General features: G+C 35.1%; 1 protein-coding gene across 1 annotated transcript in view; it reads left to right on the top strand.

Annotated features, from left to right (window-relative positions):
* Positions 1–23,436, top strand: part of LEKR1 (leucine, glutamate and lysine rich 1) — a 237,816-nt gene that overhangs the window by 76,447 nt on the left and 137,933 nt on the right. Inside the window, exons 3-4 of the mRNA XM_055411122.2 lie at positions 5,065–5,184; positions 15,380–15,555. Coding sequence (XP_055267097.2) covers positions 5,065–5,184; positions 15,380–15,555 — 296 coding nt within the window. The remainder of the gene's footprint in view (positions 1–5,064; positions 5,185–15,379; positions 15,556–23,436) is intronic.

Below are 23,436 nucleotides of genomic sequence, written 5' to 3'. Positions count from 1 at the left end.
GAACAGTGTGGAGATTCCTCAAAAAACTGGAAATAGAACTGCCATAGGTGCTTTTTTAATTCTAATTTTATTTTTATAAACTTTTATTGAAGTATAACATATATGAGAAAAATACACAAATAATACATGTACAGCTAAAACTAAATTTCACACAGTGAATTTCTCATGTAATCAGCACCCAGATCGTGAAACTGAACATTGACATCCCCCTAGAAGCCCTCTTGTACTTATCTCAGTCACCCTCTTAAAGGAAACTAGCCTTGACTTATAACACCATGGATTAATTTTGCCTATTTTTGAACTTTATGTAAATGGAATCATAGGGTGTGTATTCTTTTGCCTAATTTTCTTTACTTAGCATTATGTTTGCGAGATGCATCTCATCTTGTTATGGGTAACTGCTATTCATTCATTCTTATTGCTGTTCAGTTTTCCATGGTATATACCATTATGGCAGAAAGTGAAGAGGAACTCAAAAGCCTCTTGATGAAAGTGAAAGAGGAGAGTGAAAAGGTTGGCTTGAAGCTCAACATTCAGAAAACAAAGATCATGGCATCTGGTCCCATCACTTCATGGGAAATAGATGGAAAAACAGTGGAAACAGTGTCAGACTTTATTTTTTGGGCTCCAAAATCACTGCAGATGCTGATTGCAGCCATGAAATTAAAAGACGCTTACTCCTTGGAAGGAAAGTTATGACCAACCTTGATAATATATTAAAAAGCAGAGACATTACTTTGCCAACCAAGGTCCATCTAGTCAAGGCTATGGTTTTTCCCGTGGTCATGTATGGATGTGAGAGTTGGACTGTGAAGAAAGCTGATCGCCGAAGAATTGATGCTTTTGAACTGTGGTGTTGGAGAAGACTCTTGAGAGTCCCTTGTACCGCAAGGAGATCCAACCAGTCCATTCTAAGGGAGATCGATCCTGGGTGTTCATTGGAAGGACTGATGCTAAAGCTGAAACTGCAATACTTTGGCCACCTCATGCGACGAGTTGACCCACTGGAAAAGACTTTGATGCTGGGAAAGGTTGGGGGCGGGAGGAGAAGGGGACGACGGAGAATGAGATGGCTGGATGGCATCACCGACTCTGTGGACATGAGTTTGAGTGAACTCCGGGAGTTGGTGATGGATAGGGAGGCCTGGCGTGCTGTGATTCATGGGGTCGCGGAGAGTCGGACACGACTGAGCAACTGAACTGAACTGAACTGAATATACCATGATGGATTTATCTATTCCGCAGTGAATAAGCATTTGGCTATTCTCACTTTGGGGTTATTAAAATCAGTGCTGCCATGAACATTTGTATGCATGTCTTTGGTAAACATCTGAGCACATTTTTCTATTGGATATGTACCGGGTGTGGAAATTCTGGGTCATGGCATTATGCATATGGCCAGGCTTCATAGATCCTACTGTTTAGTCAAAGTAGTTGTGTAATTTACATTCACACAAGGAGTGTTTGGAAACTCTTGTTGACCTGTAAATTCCAACTTGTTTTTTGTTTTTTTCTTGTTAAGTCTTGGCATTCTTTCCATGCCAGGACATAAAGATCTACTTCATTCTTTTTTTTTAAATATAGTATTCCATAGAAACATAGGTTACTTAATGTTTCTCTAATATTAATGAAGGTGTTTCATTTTTGTTATATAAAGATTTCATAACTTCTAAACTTTAATGTATATCCACCTTTTACAACATAGTTTGTAACACAGATACATTCACATGTACAAATTATTCATTAAATATATACAAGTGATTTTATAGCTTTTTATTTTGAAATAATTTTAGACTTAAAGTTGCAAAAATAGTACAGCACTTTCTCATATACCAAGCCCCTCCAATGTTAACACCATCCATAAATGTGGTACAATTATAAAAACTAAGAAATTAGCATTGGTATAATACTATTAACCTACAGATTTTATTTGGTTTTATCAGTTTTTCCACTGGCATCTTTTTTCCAGCCCACGATTCAATTTTGGGTCACTGATTGCATTTGGACCTCATATCTTTTTAATCTGACAGTTCCTTAGTCTTTTTTTGCCTTTTGTGACTGGAGGTTTTTGAAGAGCACTGGTCAGTTGTTTTGTAGAATCCCTTCAATTTGGGTTTGTCTGATGTTTTTTACCCATAATTTTATAGAAATTATTAATTTTTTAGCAAGAATACTACAGAAATGATGTGTTCTTTCCAGTGTATCAAGTCAAAGTGTATATAACCTCAATATGTTTTTTAACAGGTGATGTTAAACCTTGATCACTTGGCTGAGGTGGTGTTTCCAGCTTCCTCCATTGAAAAATTATTATTTTTCCCTTTATAATAAATATTTGGGGGTAGAAACTTTGAGAATATTCAAATATTCTATTTCTCCTTAAACTTTCACCTATTTTTTACTATAGGTTTTGCTTACAACAGTTATTATTGTTCTCTTCTAATGCTTTTTCTTTTTCTCATTCCTTCTATATTTTTTAATTGGAGTTTTTCTGTAAGGAACAACTGTTTCTTCTTTCCTATTTAACTATTAAATTATTTGTTAATGTCAGTATGGATTCATTTACTTTTATTTTGTGGGTTATAATCCAGTATTACAGTTATATATTTTATTGCTCAGTCATTCCAGTTCATCCATTAGGAACTCTTTCACATGGCACCTGTGCCCTTTCAACATGCCTCTGTCTTCCCTTGAACTCTTCCTTACTTTCAGGTATCATAAAATGTACTAGGCTCCTCTTAAATTTTTCCTGCTCCACCCCAGCCAATGCAGGAGATGTAACCTTGTCCTGTATTTTCCAAGTCTCCTGTAAATATGTTATCATACTTTCATAATTTAAAAAAGGTTAAAAAATACCAGATTATATAAAACTAAACATATGGTAAAGAAAAAAATGTGATCATGGCATAATATGTAGTGTACTAGTGAAGAATAGTATCAACACTAGATAGAAAGATTATTTTAACTGTATTGGGAGGATGAGGGGAGGAAGGCTCTGTCTGTGTGTGTGTAGTGTATATGTGTGCGTGTGGTGTGTGTGCATATGTATATGTCTCTGTAGGTGTGTAGGTATGTATAGGAGGGCTAATTCTTTTTAGGATTGTGTTAGAGACTGCAAGCTACCCATCCCAACATACATTCTTCTTTTTTCCTTTATAATAGAATTATGGATATATCTGGGGATTAATCTTTCCAGTTAAAAGATTACATTTTTCAGATTCACTTTAAGCTAGGTACAGTCAGATATCTAAGTTCAGCAGAAGTATACAGAGGTACTTCCAGGAAATCTCCTTAAAAGGGACAGAGGAGCCTTCTGCTGCTGGTGGTCTGGAATAGGAAAGTAATGGTCAGTGTTTTTGCCATTATCATAGACCATGAGAATAATGAACACACACCAATTATAGTAGACCAGAGAGTTGAAAGGATCCTGGGGCTGTGATGATATGCTCAAGCTATCGTATATCAGCATTGGACTGGCTACCAATATGTTCATCTTAGATAATATACTTCTGTATATTTAAGTCATCATATTCAGGTCTCAGTTAAGCAGCAGAACCAGATCTTAACTTATTTGTAATTCACTAGGTAATATCTAAAATGAAATTTAAGAAATAACAGTGTAAGTATGTTATTTAATAATGTAGAGGTAAATACAAGAAGAAAAAAGTTGAAAGTAGTTATTTTTGGTAGTAAAAATTGGGGTAAAAGCAAATGATTAATATTTTTTCTAACTCAGTAATATTTGACATTTAACATGTATTACTTTGATAAAAGTTAAACTATTTGTTTAGGTACATTTTAATTAGTATTTCAAGTAAAAATACATCTTCATTGCAAAAATTCAAACAATACAAAAGATAAAGAGTACAAGTCATGCTTCCCTTCAATATTTGTTGCATTTCCCCTGCCTATCGGTTTTACTTTCTCCCCAGGGATAATGGCTATTTAGCATGTTTCTCTGGAGAAAGCAATGGCAACCCACTCCAGTACTCTTGCCTGGAAAATCCCATGGACAGAGGAGCCTGGTAGTCTGCAATCTCTGGGGTCGCTAAGAGTCAGACCCGACTGAGCGACTTCACTTTCACTTTTCACTTTCATGCATTGCAGAAGGAAATGGCAACACACTCCAGTGTTCTTGCCTAGAGAATCCCAGGGATGGGGGAGCCTGGTGGGCTGCCGTCTATGGGGTCGCACAGAGTCAGACACGACTGAAGCGATTTAGCGGCAGCAGCAGCAGCATGTTTCTCGCTATTCTTTTTCTATACATTCACTTTGCCTATAAAAGAGGCATAGTTTTCTCCTTTTATTTATTTTTATTAAAAGTGGATTTAATTTAAAAAAATTTTTATTGGCGTATAGTTGATTTATGATCTTGTGTTAGTTTCATGTGTACAGCAAAATGAATCAGTTGTACATATACATATATCCACTCATTTTTAAATATTATTTTCAAGTATAACCATTAAGAGTATTGAGTAGAAGTCCCTGTGCTGTACAAAGATTCTTATTAGGTTCTTATTAGTTATTTATTGTGATGGCCAAAAAGTTCATTCAGGTTTTCCCATAAGATGATATGGAAAAACCTAAACGAATATTTTGGCCAACCCAATATTCTTTATATAGTACTGTGTATGTGTAAATCCCAATCTCCCAATTTATTTCTCCCCCTCCTCATTCCCTGGTAACTGTATGTTTGTCTTCTATATCTATGACTCTGCTTCTGTTCTGTAATGAAGTTCATTTATACTCTTTTTTTACATTCTACATATAAGTGATATCATATGATATTTGTCTTTGTGTGTCTGACTTCACTCAGTATGACAATTTCTAGGTCCATCTATGTTGGTGCAAATGGCATTATTTTGTTCTTTTTTATGGCTGAGTAATATTCCATGTATATATGTACCACATCTTCATCCATTCCTCTGCTGATAGACATTTATGTTGCTTCCATGTCCTGGCTATTGTAAATAGTACTTTAATGAAAAAAATGGTTCTAAATTTTTATAAAGTACTGATGAGGAAATATTTAGATTTATAATAGTTGTTATTTATTTATATTTTTAGGATTCAAGATGCAAGCATGAAGTTAAAAAGTTACCAAGATGAATTTCAGAGGGTACAGAAAGAATTGAGTCAGTTGCAACATGAGTTAAAAATTAAACAAAAACAATCACAAATCTTCAGGTAAGATTACCTTTAAAAAATTGAAAGTTACAGTATTGAAAAGGTACACTCATTTAATACTAAGTTTAGAAACATTCAAACACATTTTAATAATATAGTTTCTGTTTTTATATAGCTTAATGTAAACACTTTTTTTAAAGCTATTATCTCAACTGAATATTTTCACCAGTAACCTTTTTTGGGGGGCTGAGTCCTTATTGCAGTGTGGGAGCTTCTCATTGCAGTGGCTTCTCTCCTTGTGGAGCAAGGGCTGTAGAGCGCATCTGGGCTTCAGTAGCTGTGGCTTGTGAGCTCAGTAGTGTGTGGCGCACAGGCTTAGTTTCTCAGAAGAATGTGGGATCTTCCCAGATCAGAAATCGAAGAACTCATGCCCTCTGCATTGGTCGGTGAATTCTTAACTACTGGACCACCAGGGAAATCCTGCCAGTAACATTTAAATCGGGCAAACATATTGTTCTTATTTTGCAGGGACATTTAGGATGAAAGCACAGTAATGAATTCATTTTCCTCTTGACCAGTATTTCTTGGTGTATGTGATCTCCTGATAGTTCAGTGACATGAAAAGAATAGAATGGAGAAATTTTTAACTGGATAGTAATAGACTTCTAAATTTAGAAGTTTCCAACATAAAAGGTGTTAAATCTGTTTTTATATAATCTTTGGAGGGTTTATAATAACTAAAGGTAAAACCCAACATTCTAAAGAAAATAGGAAGTATTTTTTAAAAATAAATATATTGCAAATATCAGAAAGAAAGATTAATTTTCAAATTGAGTAACTATTAGCTCTTAGAAAAGTAGAATAAGTTAAATGAATGTTATAAACAGACACAGGTTCAGGTTGACTAAATTAATATGCCAGGTGAATATTTTTAATGTTATTTTTTCCAAACTACTAATTATTATTAAGAATATTGTTCTGTTAAAAAATGATCTTACTAATAATTTATATGCAGGGTCTGGTGAAAACCTGTTAACCGTCTATGTTTCATTAATACCTTACACAAAACTGATGCTTGAATGAATGAGTAAGTCTACTCACAAAACAGATGGCAACTTTTGTCATCAGAAATCTCTGCCTTTTCCTAGAAATCTATATTGAACCAGCAGGATACCACCCAGGTGACCTCAACTCTCCATTTTAGTCAGGACCATCAGTATTCAATCTTGGCTCCAACAATAGCTTTGGCCCAAGTCTGCTGCTGCTGCTGCTGCTGCTAAGTCACTTCAATCGTGTCCGACTCTGTGTGACCCCATAGACGGCAGCCCACCAGGCTCCCCCGTCCCTGGGATTCTCCAGGCAAGAACACTGAAGTGGGTTGCCATTTCCTTCTCCAATGTGTGAAAGTGAAAAGGGAGGGAAACCCATTTTTTAATCCACAAATGCCATTATGGATGGCAGGATTGACTACATTTCAAAGGTTAGACTAGGACTAAATTAGATAATTAATGCTGCTTCAGAATATTATGGACATTATGGACTAATGCAGCCAGCCTTTATTATTTACATTTTACATGTAATTTATAATATTTTAAATTCTTGACGAAACTTATACATCTTTAAATGCTATTTTTATTCTGTGTTCTAATTTTGCCATCATTTTACTGCCTATTTTTTCAGATGTTTTCAAAAGATCTATGATTTTTATATGAAAGTGAAAGTTAGTCATTTAGTTCTGTCCGACTTTTTGTGACCCCATAGACTGTAGCCCACCAGGCTCGTCCATGGAATCCTCTAGGCACGGATACTGGAGTGGGTTGCCATTTCCTTATATTTCTAGCTGAAAGATCACAAACTGAGTGTATGTGATCTGATTTATTTTAAAAAGTAGCATACTAAAATTTTTGAAAGTAACCATATAGCTAGACACAATGTAAATAAAAGTTTGTGACTGATGAATAAAGGTAATTACTGGTTTTATTAATGCTGTCAGTAGTAGGTACATTGCATGGGAAAAAGCAGTCAGGTGGAAATAAAATTAAACTCAAAGTTGTAGAGTTCAGTGATTTTGTTGCCTTACTAAAGGCTCATTTTAAACTAGTTTACTGATTATTTAAAAAGTATCTACTAGAACATAAAACTTTGAGTTTGCTGTGGATAAAGAAAAGGAGCTTATAATCTTCTCTCTTAAGGTGGTAAGAAAAAGAAGCTTGAGCTTTAGCTACTCAGATGTAATCATCTTTACCTGTGGAGCCCCAAAGGAACTTTCAAGAGATTAGTGAACTATGTCTTTGAGTCACTTTGCTCTTTTTAAATTATCCTCTTATTTGTTTAATTGTGATCAGGTTTAATCACCTAGCCTGCAACAAAGTGTCCTTCATTCTTTGTATTTTCCTTGACATCATTTCCAACCTGTCTCTTGCAAAGGGGTGATGAGGAGTAGCTGTGGTTTACCTTAGTTAGCTCAGCACATCTGCTATTCAGAGTAAAGTGTCTTTTGAGAATGGAAATTAACATTTGAAAACCTGTAAAATAGGTACTAAAAGCAGTGTGAAATATAGGTTTACTTCACTTTATTTAAAGAGGGAATGGCAACCCACTCCAGTATTCTTGCTTGGAGAACCCCATGGATAGAGGAGCCTAGCAGTCTGCGGTCCATAGGGTTGCAAAGAGTTGGACATGACTGAAGCAACTCAGCATGCATGCATGTGTATAACTCCAATATTCCAAATCAATCTATATTTGAAATATTTTAGACTAAATGCTTACTTTTAAAGGATTCCTATTGTGAATCTCCTGTAAATTGTGTGAAATACACTTATCCTTTAATTTTTCTTATTTGTAAATAAATCCAGAGTCTGTCATTTCTGAAATTTTCAAGCCAACTCCCCAAATCTCTCACTTTCACAACTCTTCAGCCACATTAAGACTTCTAGTATTTACTTTTTTTCTGATTCTCCCAACCATTTCTGACTTTGCTTTGTTTTGTACCCTTGATCCTGTAGTTAATAACCTTATATCTTTAAATAGCTTTTTGATATATAAAGTACGTACTACAAAATCCACCACCTTTTAAGTGGATAATGTAATGATTTTGAGTAAACTTACTGAGTTGTTCAACCATTACCACTTCCAATATTAGAATATTTGAGTCATTCTGAGGAGACCCTCATGCCATTTGCAGTCAGTCTCTATCTTTACAACCAATCCTAGGCAATTACTTATCTTCTTCCTGTTTTTATAGATTTGTATTTTTCTGAACAATTCAGTTACATGGAATCCTACAATATGTGTTCTTTTATATCTGATATCTTTCACTGATTTTTTGATGTTCATCTATGCTTTATTTTTCCTTTTCATTGCTAAATGGTATTCCATTCTATGAATTTACCCCATTTTATTTTTATTAGTTGAGAGACAATTGTTAGCATTTATTGTTGAGACATTTGGACTGTTTCTGCTTTTTGACAGAATACTGCTATTATAAACATTCACATACTTTGTGTGGATGTATGTTTCATTTCTTTTGAGTAAATACCTAAGTATCAATAATTCAGAATTACTGAGTTGTATTCCATCTATGGGGTCACACAGAGTCGGACACGACTGAAGTGACTTAGCAGCAGCAGAGAATGCACTGGTCATAGAAAACACCTTCTTCCAACAACACAAGAGAAGACTCTACACATAGACATCACCAGATGGTCAACAACGAAATCAGATTGATTATATTCTTTGCAGCCAAAGATGGAGAAGCTCTATACAGTCAGCAAAAACAAGACCGGGAGCTGACTGTCGATCAGATCATGAACTCCTTATTGCCAAATTCAAACTTAAATTGAAGAAAGTAGGGAAAACTGCTGGACTATTCAGGTATGACCTAAATCAAATCCCTAACGATTATACAGTGGAAGTGAGAAATAGATTTAAGGGCCTAGATCTGATAGAGTCTCTGATGAACTATGGACAGAGGTTCATGAAATTATACAGGAGACAGGGATCAAGACCATCCCCAAGAAAAAGAAATGGCTGTCTGAGGAGGCCTTACAAATAGCTGTGAAAAAAAGAGAAGTGAAAAGCAAAGGAGAAAAGGAAAGATATACCCATTTGAATGCAGAGTTCCAAAGAATAGCAAGGAGAGATAAGAAAACCTTCCTCAGCTATCAGTGCAAAGAAATAGAGGAAAACAAGAGAATAGGAAATACTAGAGATCTCTCCAAGAAAATTAAAGATACCAAGGGAACATTTCATGCAAAGATGGGCTCGATAAAGGACAGAAATCGTATGACCTAACAGAAGCAGAAGATATTAGGAAGAGGTGGCAAGAATACACAGAAGAACTGTACAAAAAAAATCTTCACGACCAAGAATATCACGATGGTGTGATCACTCACCTAGAGCCAGACATGCTGGAATGTGAAGTCAAGTGGACCTTAGGAAGTGTCACTGTGAACAAAGCTAGTGGAGGTGATGGAATTCCAGTTGAGCTATTTCAAATCCTGAAAGATGATGCTGTGAAAGTGCTTCACTCAATGTGTCAGCAAATTTGGAAAACTCAGCAGTGGCCACAGGACTGGAAAAGGTCAGTTTTCATTCCAATCCCAAAGAAAGGCAATGCCAAAGAATTCTCAAACTACCGCACAATTGCACTCATCTCACACGCTAGTAAAATAATGCTCAACATTCTCCAGCCCAGGCTTCAGCAGTATGTGAACCGTGAACTTCCAGATGTTCAAGCTGGTTTTAGAAAAGGTAGAGGAACCAGAGATGAAATTGCCAACATCCACTGGATCATGGAAAAAGCAAGAGAGTTTCAATAAAACATCTATTTCTGCTTTATTGACTATGCCAAAGCCTTTGACTGTGTGGATCACAATAAACTGTGGAAAATTCTGAAAGAGATGGGAATACCAGATCATCTGACCTGCCTCTTGAAAAACCTGTATGCAGGTCACGAAGCAACAGTTAGAACTGGACATGAACAACAGACTGGTTCCAAATAGGAAAAGGAGTACGTCAAAGCTGTATATTGTCACCCTGCTTATTTAACTTATATGCAAAGTACATCAGGAGAAACGCTGAGCTGGAGGAAGCACAAGCTGGAATCAAGATTGCTGGGAGAAACATCAATAACCTCAGATATGCAGATGACACCCCTTACGGCAGAAAGTGAAGAAGACCTGAAGAGCCTCTTGATGAAAGTGAAAGAGGAGAGTGAAAATGTTGGCTTGAAGCTCAACATTCAGAAAACTAAAATCATGGCATCTGGTCCCATCACTTCATGGCAAATAGATGAGGAAAACAGTGGCTGACTTTATTATCTTGGGCTCCAAAATCACTGCAGATGGTGACTGCAGTGATGAAATTAAGAGACGCTTACTTCTTGGAAGTAAAGTTATGACCAACCTAGATAGCATATTAAAAAGCAGAGACATTACTTTGTCAACAAAGTTCTGTCTAGTCAAGGCTGTGGTTTTTCCAGTGGTCATGTGTGAATTTGAGAGTTGGAGTATAAAGAAAGCTGAGCGCCAAAGAATTGATGCTTTTGAACTGTGGAGTTGGAGAAGACTCTTGAGAGTCCCTTGGACTGCAAGGAGATCCAACCAGTCCATCCTAAAAGAGATCAGTCCTGGGTGTTCATTGGAAGGACTGATGCTAAAGCTGAAACTCCAATATTTTGGCCACCTGATGTGAAGAGCTGACTCATTTGAAAAGACCCTGATGCTGGGAAAGATTGAAGGCAGGAGGAAAAGGGGACAACAGGGGATGAGATGGTTAGATGGCATCGCCTACTCGATGGACATGAGTTTGGGTAAACTTTGGGAGTTGGGGATGGACAGGGAGGCCTGACGTGCTTCGGTTCATGGGGTCACAGAGTCGGACACGACTGAGCGACTGAACTGAACTGAACTGATGGTAAATTGATATTTAACTTTTAAGAAACTACCTAACTATTTTCCAAAGTGGCTGTATGTATATTCCTACCAGGAAGATTCTACTTTTACTTTGTTCTTGCCAACTTTTTAAATTGTCTGTTTTTTTTTCATAATAGCCATTCTAGAAGCTGTGAAATGGCACTTCATTGTGCTTTGATATGTGTTTCTGAAATGACTAATGGTCTTGGTCGTCTTTTCATTGTTTATTAACCATTTATATGCTTATTTGCTGAAATATTTATTAAAATATTTTGTCTGTTTTTTCATTGGTTTGTTTTCTTGTCATCAGATTGTAAGAATTCTTTGTATCTTCTGGGTACAAGTCTGTTATTTGAAATATGATTTGCAAATTTTTTCCCAGGCTGTGGCATATCTTTTCATTTTCATAATTGTGTCTTTTTGAAGAATGAAAGTTGTTATTTTCGGTGGAATACAATTTAATCAATGTTCTCTTTTATGGATTGTGCTTTTGGTAATGTATCTAAGAACTCTGCTTAACCAAAGGTCACGAGATTTTTTCCGGTGGTTCTAAAGGTTTTAGAGTTTTAGCATTTTAGCTCTTAAATTTAAGTCAGTGATCCATTTTAACTTTTGTGAATGATGTAAAGTAAGGATCTAAATTCATCTTGTTTTCATGTTCAATTGTTCTTTGTAAGGACTCTACCAATACTCCAGCTACTTTTACCACTGCTTATTTACCCTTAAAATCCTCATCTTTATACCTACATATAGGTTGTTAAACGCCAGGTCCTCAATTTCCCCAATACTATTCTAAATCTTCAATATTCTGCTTAAAATTCTTTGTGCTACTTATCTCTCAGAAGCTATGTGTCTTGCCTTATGTATTTCACAAAGAGAATTAAAAGTTATCAATACAGGCGTATTTCCTGTGACTCAAATGATACTTAAGTTTCAGAGCCCCCCCCCCCCACTCCAAGCTTCTGGTAGTGCCCTGGCAAAAGTAGGTTGGTTTTAAATTGTAGGATAAATTTAAATTGTAAAAACTCTGTGTTATGATTTCCCTTATCTTACTTTGGGATAGTCACTGGCATTTGGGGGATCTGAAAGGGAAAGTCAAGTTGGGAATATACATTGTAACTGCCATTTAGAAAGACATCTTAGACTGCTTTAATTACACAAACAAGAAATTGAAGATTAAAAATTAGGGTGTATATGAATTTTTTTTATTAATGAAATAAAAGCAATGAAGATGAACAATTTAAACAATAGAAATTATTCTGTCATGAAAAAACAAATTTTAACTTCTTTTTAGATTACATCATAAGAGATACATTTTCAATAAAATTTCTTGGATTATTTTGTAATCCATTCAATGAAGAGGAGTTCAAAATTTGAATACATTAGGGAGACAGATTTAAGTTTCTTGCTGATTTGACAAAAGTTGCTAACATTACTGAATATAGCAGAGAATCATGGTATACTATTTCAGGACATCTGAGATAAACTGGTTCATGAGTTTCATCATTTCAAAGATAATTTAAGATGTCATTTTCCGATAAAACTTGAAATTCCAAAAATTTATCATATATGAAAGATTTTCATAAGGATTTTTCCAAATTTGAAATGCTTAATATTTAAATCGGAGAAGGCAGTGGCACCCCACTCCAATAATCTTGCCTGGAAAATCCCATGGACAGCAGAGCCTGGTAGGCTGCAGTCCATGAAGTCGCTGAGAGTCGGACACGACTGAGCGACTTCCCTTTCACTTTTCACTTTCATGCATTGGAGAAGGAAATGGCAATCCACTCCAGTGTTCTTGCCTGGAGAATCCCAGGGACAGGGGAGCCTGGTGGGCTTCTGTCTATGGGGTCACACAGAGTCGGACACGACTGAAGCGACTTAGCAGCAGCAGCAATATTTAAGTGATATTACCAATAATGGACTATAAAGCTAAAAGAATCTTTCTAAGTTACCACTGATAATAAAACTAATGGCCATGCTAGATGAAAAGCTATATAATTTTTATATTCTCTCTGCATAAAGTATTATTATACAGTGGTTCTCATATGAAAAGGTGCTTGTGAAGCATGTAGCCAAAAATTGTAGGCAAAAAGTATTGTAGAGTTGTTACTTACTTAAAAGTTATATCGTTTTTCAGTATTTTGTGATATTGATGAGGTTTATTAACTTTTACAATTGTTTTTGTAATGATTTTTCTCAATCTACAAATAAGTACACACTTCTAAACCTTATTTTTGTAGTCATCTTTTAAGAAGAAAGCCATCCTTCTATTCACACCAATCATGTAAGATCTAGGCTCTACAAAATGTGATGGAAATGCTCTTATTTAAGAAGCTTGAATTTTCTTTTCCTGCCCTTTTCCCTGAAGAAGCACATGCATCCACATCCAGTCTTTCTTCTATTAAATATCCCTCTAGGCCTTGACCCCCAGGTACATTGCTTGCTCCCAGCACCTTACATTGGGCCCATTAGTCCCTTAATATTTACTTAGTTCATAGTTCTTGTCTCTTTTTCTTACCACTTACTGGCTTTATGTTCAAAACCCCATTCTCACTATTGGGTCCCTTGATTTAGTCATCTATATGGACTCTTTCTTTGATTTTTTTTTTTAAACTGAGGTTTGAGTGATTTACAGTGTTGTGTTAATTTCTGCTATACAGGAAAGTGACTCAATTATATATGGATATATACATTCTTTTTTTGTATTCTTTTCCATTATGGTTTATCTCAGGATACTGAATATATTTCCCTGTGCTATATAGTAGGACCTTATTGTTTATCCATTCTATACGTAATAGCTTGCATCTGCTAACCCAACCTCACAATCCATCCCTCCCTCACCCCACCCTTTCTTTGCTTTTTTTTTTTTTTAAATCAATGTCTCTCTTAGCTCGAGGTCTGCATGCTGATTGAGGATCCCCTGTGGCTTTTGGTCACTCACGTGGACCTTAGTAATTGACCACACAAAATGACACCATCCTTCTTCTTAACAAAGGCTAATCTTTCAGCCTTTGTTTTACATCTGTCCTTTCTAGCTCTTTGCACAAGAGATGATCACATCTCTTGCGTGTATTTTAGTCTCTGTTACTGCACTCCTGCTCAGCTATGTACACACTCAGGTGTCTCCCATCCTAACAGACTGTTCTACTGTGGATCTTCTTCTTTCTCTCCTTGTTGCCTCAGTCAAGGTTCTTGATTGCTGGTTCCACAAAACTATTTCCTCATTTCTGCTTTACTGCTCAGTCTTTTCCTACCTGATACCTCTGAAATCACCAAAGGTCTCCTCAATACCAGGTATAGTGGACTGTTTAGCCTTTATCTGAGGACTTAAATACTGACCACTACCTTTTCTTTAAATTCTCTTACCCCTGGCCTTTCAGACGTTATCCTTTTGGATTTTTTCTTTTTTTTTTCTGACACACTGATTGCTCCTACCTCATCTCCTTTGAGAGATTCTTTTCTGTTTTATTCCCATCAATATTGGTGTTGACCAATATTTTATCCTCAGTACTTCTTATTTCTTTATCCCTCAACTGAGTGATTTTTTTCAATCATTCATTCATTCATAAGTATGTGTTGAGTATATACTATGTGGTAGGTACTGTGCTAAGTGCTAGGAAGACTGTGATGAACAAGACAGATACACTGTCTGCATAATAGGTCTTAGTCTACTTAGGGAGATAAATATTAACAAAATAGTTAACTGCCATGGCTTCAGTCCTCTTCTTTTTCTGATGACACTCAGATCTGTCTGCATCTTGCTTGATTTGTTAGGTAAATGTTAGCAAGGACATCTGAAGTAATAAAAATCATTGGGATGGCAAAACACATGTTGTTACTTTGAGTTGTGGCATTTGAAGAAGCAGAAGCACTGGATAAGTCACTTAAAAAGTTTCATTTATTATTATCCCATGTTTTACACTGCCTATAAGGCCATAGCACAGGAAGAATGTTGTCTACAAATTTGAGATTCTCTTTTAGGCTCAGTGATTAAGTCACTTTTGACTTAGTTTTCTTCAAATGTTTGCTGTTAATTTTTAAAGAATAATAGAAAAAATGTATAAGAGTATAGTTAGCTATCTTTATTTATAGTTAAAAATAATAACACAATGGAAATGAATTGGGGTGATCATATTACCTCAGTCTTTCTGGAATATCCCATTAATATGTTTTCTTGGCATAATGTAGAGAGCACCTCCTTTCACTTTCAAAATTGTCTCCATTTGAGCGGTAGAATATATGGTTACTGTAAAACCATTTTTCAAAGAAATTTTTTGTAATATTTGTTATTATGCCTGCTATTTTTTAAATCCTCATTTTTCTTTACTACTTTACAGTCGGAGATTGACGGAATACAAATATTTCTGGACTAAGACTCTTGCATTACTTACTTTTACTAAAAGGGAGCTAAACAGTATTAAAAATGAAGTATATGATCATTTTAAAAACTGGACTTCACTGAAGAGAGAAGTTTTTCTACAAATTAAATCAATAAGTGAAACAGCCTTGACAGGTTTGTTAAATATATTTAAAATATAACCATCCTTTTTTTGGTAAATTTTACATCATAAGTAATGGAATAATGATATTTCATTTTATGTGATGAGAATTATGATTAATTTTAAACCTATTATTTCTTTAGATGACCATTAAAATTTATTCCAACCCCAAAATTCAATAATTATAGACCTGATCTAAGATAAGCTCTGATATGTCAGTCTTGAACAGTGGCTGGAAGTCTGGTTGTTCCTGTTAAATGTACAAATTTGTATTTCAAAACTTTTTCTTCTGTTAATGACTGATCAGATTAGATCTAATTAGATCAGATTTCCCACAGATAACAACTATAAATTCTGGACAAAATAGCTACTTGAGAACACTGGAGAGTGACCAAGCCTAAACACATGGAAGGAACATTTAAAAAATTGAAAGAAGGTCTATTACTGTTTGAAAAAAGCCAATCTAAAAAGGCCATACACTGGATGATTCCAACTATATGGCATTCTGGAAAAGGCAAGACTGTGGAGATAGTAAAGAGATCAGTGGTTGCCAGGATAAGAGGGAAAGATAATAGGTAGAGCATGGACGGTTTTAGGGCAGTGAAACTATTTTGTATGCTACTATAATGGTGACTATGTGTCTTTATACATTTTGTCAAAACTCATAGAACTACATCACTGAGGGTGTACCCTTAATGTAAATTATAGATGTATGATAATGATGTGCAAGTGCAGGTTCATTAATTGTAAAAAAAATGTACCACTCTGGGGCAGGATGTTGATGGTGGAGAAGCCATGCATATGTCTGGGGCAGAGAGTATATGGGAATCCTTTGTACTTTCTGCTTAATTTTGCTATGAACTTAAAACTGATCTAAAAATATATATTACTTTTTTAATTAAAAGAAGGGAATAGCACTGGTTGAATTCCCTGTTTGTTGTTGTTGTTTATTTTGGTGTTTATTAAATGACTGTTAGATTGAGGGCAGTGTACAATCTAATCCATGCAGGGAAGCTAAAACTTTGATAAAATCTGTTCTCTTTTTGGTTTGAAAACTTGTGGACAGCTATCAAGGCAGCCCTAGCTTTGAGAAGTGAGAGGATATCCTCAAAAAGAGATAGAAAGAGACAGCTCAACTTTTGCTTATAAATTCTTCCCAGATCTCTGGCTTATCACTGAAATACGTGCGCATAAGGAAGATTTTAAACAGCTCATCTAAGGTTAAACTGACGTTACTGCTACTTACCCTAAGGGGAAACAGTCTTAAGTATTTGAGTTCAGCCAAGTTAACTACTTGTTAAGGCAAGACTACTAGAGTGGGTTGTCATGCTTTCCTCCAGGGGAACTTCCTGACCCAGGGATCGAACCCATGTCTCCTGAATCACAGGCAGATTCTTTACCTACTGAGCCATTGGGAAAGCCCACTAAAACAATGCAGTACCAAAAAAAAAAAAAAATCAGTACTCTAGCATCTCCATAACATAACATCCACAGCATTTAGGATACGATCCCAGACCACTGACTGGATCTGGGAAGAAATGGGAAGATGGTTCATACTCAAGAGTAGACAGTCAATACAGACCAGCCTTGAACTGGACTAGATGACATAATTGATTGACTAGGATTTCAAATCAGCCATTAACTATGCTCAGTGACATAGAGGAAAATAAGCTAATAATGAATGAGAAGATAGAAAATCTCAGTGAAAAACTATTAAACACTGGAAATTCAAGAATTTAAAAATACAATATCTAAAATAAAAATTTACTGGATAGACTTTTATATCATATTGTGATTACCAAAGAAAGAATCAGTGAACTTTAAGATAGATCAATTGAAATTATTTAATTTGAAGAAGAGAGATATACATTGAAAAAAATGAACAAGAAAGGATTAAAATATACAAGTAATAAATGTCAGTAAATAGTAAATATGAAATTCCTTTTTCCTTTAAATTGAAAAATGACTATGCTCATTTAAAGTAAGAATTATAACACTATATTGTGGGGCTTATAAAGTATTTTCATTTAACATTTAACATTTGACAACTGGAGCATAAAGAACAGAAGGATGGGGTAATAGATCCATATAGTTGCATGCTTTTGTATTTTATGTGACATGGTGCAGTATTCAATATATGTAGACTAAGAAGTTAAGGATGTATAATCCCTACAGCAACGACTAAAACAAACACCAAAAGCTATTAAAAAGCTAATAATAATGGAGAATTAACATCACCTGACTTAAGATTTATTATAAAATCACAGTAAACAAGTCATTGTAATACTGGCATATGAATCACAATAGATCAGTGAAACAAAATAGCCTTGTAAATGACACCTGTTGATATGACCATTTCACTTTTGACAAGGCACCAAAACAATTCAATGGGAAAAGAAAGTCTTTCAACAAATTGTGCTGGAATAACTAAATACTGATGTGGGAAAATATACTTTTGACTCCTACATCACATTGTACATAAAAATTAATTCAGGATATATCTGAGCTAAATATAAATCTAAAACAAGGAACACCAAAATATCTTCATGAATTGATAGTAAATGAAGGTTTCTCAGAGAGGACAAAAGTAAGAACTACCAAAAAGAAATTGATTAATTAGACTTCATCAAAATTAAAAACTTCCACTCATCAATAGATGCCATTAGGAAAATGAATAGGTAAGTCTCAGACAGAAAATATTCAAAAACTGTGACAAAGAACTGCTGTCCAGATTAAATCAAGAACACCTACAAGTCAATAGTAAAAGGACAATCTGATCAAAAATGCCTAAAAGATCTGAATAGAACACTTTACAAGAAAAGATATACCAATGACCAATAAGGACATGAAATGGCACTTAGCATTATGAGTCATAAGTGTAAGTAAGTAAGTAAGTGTTAGTCGCTCAGTCATGCCTGACTCTTTGTGACCCCATGGACTGTAGCCCACCAGGCTCCTGTGTCCATGAGATTTTCCAGGCAAGGATACTGGAGTGGGTTGCCATTTCCTTCTCCAGAGGATCTTCCCAACACAGGGATTGAACCCGAGTGTCCTGTACTGCAGGCAGATTCTTTACCTACTGAGCTACAAGGGAAGCCCCATTATGAGTCATAAGGGAAATGCAAATTGAAACCAGTGAGATACCTGTACATACCCACTAGGTTAAAGTGAAAAAGACTTGACAGCAGCAAATTTTGGTGAACAGGGCAACAGAAACTTTCATACAAATTGGTCAAAGTTTAAAATGCTATAATCACTTCGAAAAAAGGTCTGATAATTTTTTAATAAAACTAAAGATACGTCTGTCTGATGACTCTGAATCTTCTCTTTGGAAATCATCATGTCCCGCAAATGAAAGCACATGTTCATAAAAATATTCAGCAACTTTATTCAAGTTTTATTCAAAATAGCCTTAAATTGGTAAAAGCCTGGAAGTACATCACTAGAATAGATTATGTAAAAATAAACAACAGCTGAACAAATAATGGAATATAGAATGGACTATAGTAATGCAGTAACCTGGATAAGCATCAGAAATATTACGCTGCCTGAAAGTAACCTTATACAAATAATTGCATATTGTAAGATTCCATTTATATGATGTTCTAGAATAGGCAAAACTGATCTACAGTGGGGAAAAAAGACAGAAGTAACACTAGTTATCCCAGAGGGGAAGATTGACTCAGAAGGAGCATGAAGGCACTTTTTGTGGTGACAGTAATGCTTTCTATTTTGACAGAGGTTTGGGTTGCACGATGGATGCATTCTTCAAAACTAATGATACATTTGAAGTTTGTGCATTTCTTTGTAGGTAAAATTTCATTCAAAAATTAGATCTACATTGAATGCCAATTAATAATGTGTCTAGGGAATCAAATATATTGACATATCTTGAAATGCATAAAAATGTAAGGTGAATAGATGAGTAGCTATGTGATAAAGCAAATATAGTAAAATGTTAATTGAAGAATCTAGGTGTTGTGTATATTTGTTTCAATTCTTCCAACTTTTCTGTGTATTTTAATTTTTTTTTTTTTTAGTTAAATTTTAGAGAAAAGAAAGCATCCTAACTATATAACAACTTCAGCTAATTCTATTATATGATGTGTGCCTTTAAAGGTGAGTTGTGTATGACAATATGCTGCTGCTGAGTCACTTCAGTCGTGTCCGACTCTGTGTGACCCCATAGATGGCAGCCCACCAGGCTCCCCCATCCCTGGGATTCTCCAGGCAAGAACACTGGAGTGGGTTGCCATTTCCTTCTCCAATGTGTGAAAGTGAAAAGTGAAAGTGAAGTCACTCGGTCATGTCTGACTCGTAGCAACCCCATGGACTGCAGCCTACCAGGCTCCTCCATCCATGGGATTTTCTAGGCAAGAGTACTGGAGTGGCTTGCCATTGCCTTCTCCGGCACTACATTGTATGACAATATAGTACTCCTAAATTTTTTACTTAATTTTGAGGATTAAATTTAGACAAATACAGATAACTATTATAACAACCATGTTTTCAGCTGCAAAACTAACAATTTTTAACATTTTACTTTTAAATAAAATATAATTGTTTATACTTTAATATTTATGAAAAAAGAAAAGTGAAAGTCACTCAGTTGTGTCCGACTCTTTGCGACCCCATGGAATATATAGTCCATGGATTCTCCAGGCCAGAATACTGGAGTGAGTAGCCTTTCCCTTCTCCAGGATATCTTCCCGACCCAGGAATCAACCCACAGTCTCCTGCATTGCAGGCAGATTCTTTATCAACTGAGATATCATGGAATCCCAAATATTTAAAGGTAAATGGAGAATCCCATGGACAGAGGAGCCTAGTGGGCTGCAGTCCATGGGGTTGCAAAGAGTCGGACATGACTTAAGCAACTTAGCATGCACGCAGAAATCCTACCAGCAGGGCCCTTGAATCAGAGAGCCAAAGTTCACATACTGACTCTATCATTTACAAAATCTCTGGACCTCAGTGTCATCATCTGTAAAATGCACATGCACACATACACCACAATATGCCTATGATAGTAAAAATCAAGATATGTCAGCTTCTATGATTTTATTCTTTTTATTCTAAAGTCTACGTTCCTTCTGTTGTATTAGATTTTCACTTATCTTACAGAAATGTTCATTTGGTTGTTTTGTAGATTTTCTTCTAAATAATGGGACAAAATTCATGTATATAAGTAAGTGTTAGTTGCTCAGTCGTGCCCGACTCTTTGCGACCCCATAGACTGCAACCCACCAGGCTCCTTTGTCCATGAGATTTTCCAGGCAAGGATACTGGAGTGGGCTGCCATTTCCTTCTCCAGAGGATCCTCCCAACCTAGGGATCGAACCTGGGTCTCCTGTACTGCTGGCAGATTCTTTACCGACTGAGCTACAAGGGAAGTGCCTATATATATATTGCCAAAGAAAATGAAAACACTAACTCCAAAATATATCTGTACTCCCTTGTTCATAGCGGCATTATTTACAATACATGCAACATGTCCAAGACATGCAAACAACCTACGTTTCTGTTAATAGATGCATGGATAAAGAAATTGTGAGATATATATACCACAATATTATATATCATATCATATTATATATTATGGTATTATAAATTATATTATATATATAACTGGATATTATTCAGCCATAAAAACTGAAATCCTGCCATTTGGAACAACATGAATTGACCTTAAAGAGGTTATGATAAGTGAAATAAGTCAGAGAAAGATAAAAACTGTATGATCTTATATGTAGAATCTAAAAAAGCAAAAAATAAACAAGAAAAGCTACTAACCAGACTCATAGGAAAAAGATTAGATTTGTGGTTATCAGAGGTGGGAGCGAGGGAAGGGAGAAGGGGAGTTGAAGTAAGACTGTTAAAATTTAACACTGCTCTGTGATATGTAGGAAAGTTTTTAAGAGAGTAAATCCTGAGAGTTCTTATCATCAGGAGAGAATTGTTGTTCTTTTTTATTGTATCTATATGAAATTATGGATATTATTAAACCTATTGTGGTAATCATTTCACAATAAACATAGATTAGACCATCATAGTGTACACCTGAGACTTATACAGTGATGTATGTCAGTTATTTCATAATTAAATTTTAAAACTAAATATATATGTGTATGTATTTATTTAGATCCATACAAATATGCTCAACAAGGTATTTTTTTGAGATATAGTTGATGTACAATATTATATATAGTTTCAGGTATATAACATGTGATTCACAGTATTTAAAGGTTATATTCCATTTATAGTTATTATAAAGTTCACTATATTCCCTGTGTTTTGCAGCATATCCTTGTTTTGTACAGCCCAACTGGTTCTTAATAAGAGTGACAAGGTTTTTGACAAGGCGTCACTGTAGAGGAAAGATGGCCTAGCCTTTTCAACAAAGTCTGGATGGTGCTGGATATCAAAGACTTTGATCTGAACCTCATACCTTATACAAAAATTAACTCAAAATGAATCATAATTTTAACTGTAGAAGACAAAGTTATTAAACTTTTAGGGAAAAAAGAGAATCTTTGTAACCTCACATTCTTAGACTTAAAAGCCTATACATAAAAAGAAAAACTGATAAAGTGGACCCCAGCAAAATTAAGAACTTTTCCTCTGTGAAAGACCCTGTTAAAAGGATGAGGCAAGTTACAGACTGGAGAAAATATGTATCTGGCAAAGGGCTTATATCTAGATTTTATTTTTTTTAAACTTTCAAAGCTCTACCTCAGAAAAATAGTTCAGTTAGAAAATGGGCAAAATACATGAGCAGAAATTTCATTGAATAAGATATACAGGTGACAAATAAGCACAGAAAAAATGTTTAGCATCATTAGCCATTAGGGAAATGCAAATTAAAACCATGATGAGATACTATGAAATATCTCTTACAATGTCTGAAATTTTATTTGAGTATAGAAGTGTTGGCAAGGATAAAAGAAACCAAATCACTCGATATTGCTGGTGAGAATGTGACATGGAATAGCCATTCTAGAAAATAACTTTACAGTTTCCTCTAAAGCTAAAAATGCACTTAACACATGACCCAGCAGTTGCGATTTTAGGCATTTATCCGAAAGAAATAAAAATCTAAGTTCATGAAAATACCTGTACATGCATTTTCATAGAAGCTTTATTCATAATAGCCCAAACTGGAAACAACCCAAATGTCCTTCAATGAATGAACAAACTGTCCTTTATCCATAACATGGAATACTACTCAATAATAAAAAATAAATAGATTATTAATACATGCTCAAGGGAATAGGCTGAGTGAAAAAATCTAGCTTCAAAAAAGTCACATATTATAAGTCTATTTATATAGCATTCTTGAAATAAAATTCTAGAGAAGGAGAACAAACTAGTTGTTGCCAGTGATTACAGCTTGTGGGGATAGGAGTAGGTGTGGCTATAAAGGGATAGCAGGGTAACTTTATGGTGATAGAATAATCCTGTATTTTGATCATATTGATATTAATAGTTATCTAAAGCTACATATGTGATAAAATTGCACAGAGCTATGCACACGTGCATGTGTGTGCACACACACACACACAAATAAAGGTGTATATAGATGGTGAAATCTGAATTAATTCTGTGGATTGTATCAAGATCAATTTCTTAGTTTTGATAGAGTACTGTAGTTATGCAAAATGTGACCATGGGAAGAGGAGGAATAAAAGTGACACAGGACCTTCCCATACAGTTCTTCATAACTTTCTGTAAAGCTCTATTTCAAAATAGAGGTGGTTTTTTTTTAATCTATATACTGTTTTATGATCCCTCTTTAAATAGTAAATCTAGCATTTCAGAGTATTATTTTATATCAGTATGCCTTGATGATAAGGTTATATATAGAAGCTTCCTAAAAACTTACTGACTTAACATAT

This window comes from Moschus berezovskii, chromosome 1, assembly GCF_049115385.1.
Source record: "Moschus berezovskii isolate FMDL1 chromosome 1, NW_MosBer_1.0, whole genome shotgun sequence".
Lineage (NCBI taxonomy): Eukaryota > Metazoa > Chordata > Mammalia > Artiodactyla > Moschidae > Moschus > Moschus berezovskii.
This window is presented reverse-complemented; position numbering and strand designations above follow the sequence as displayed.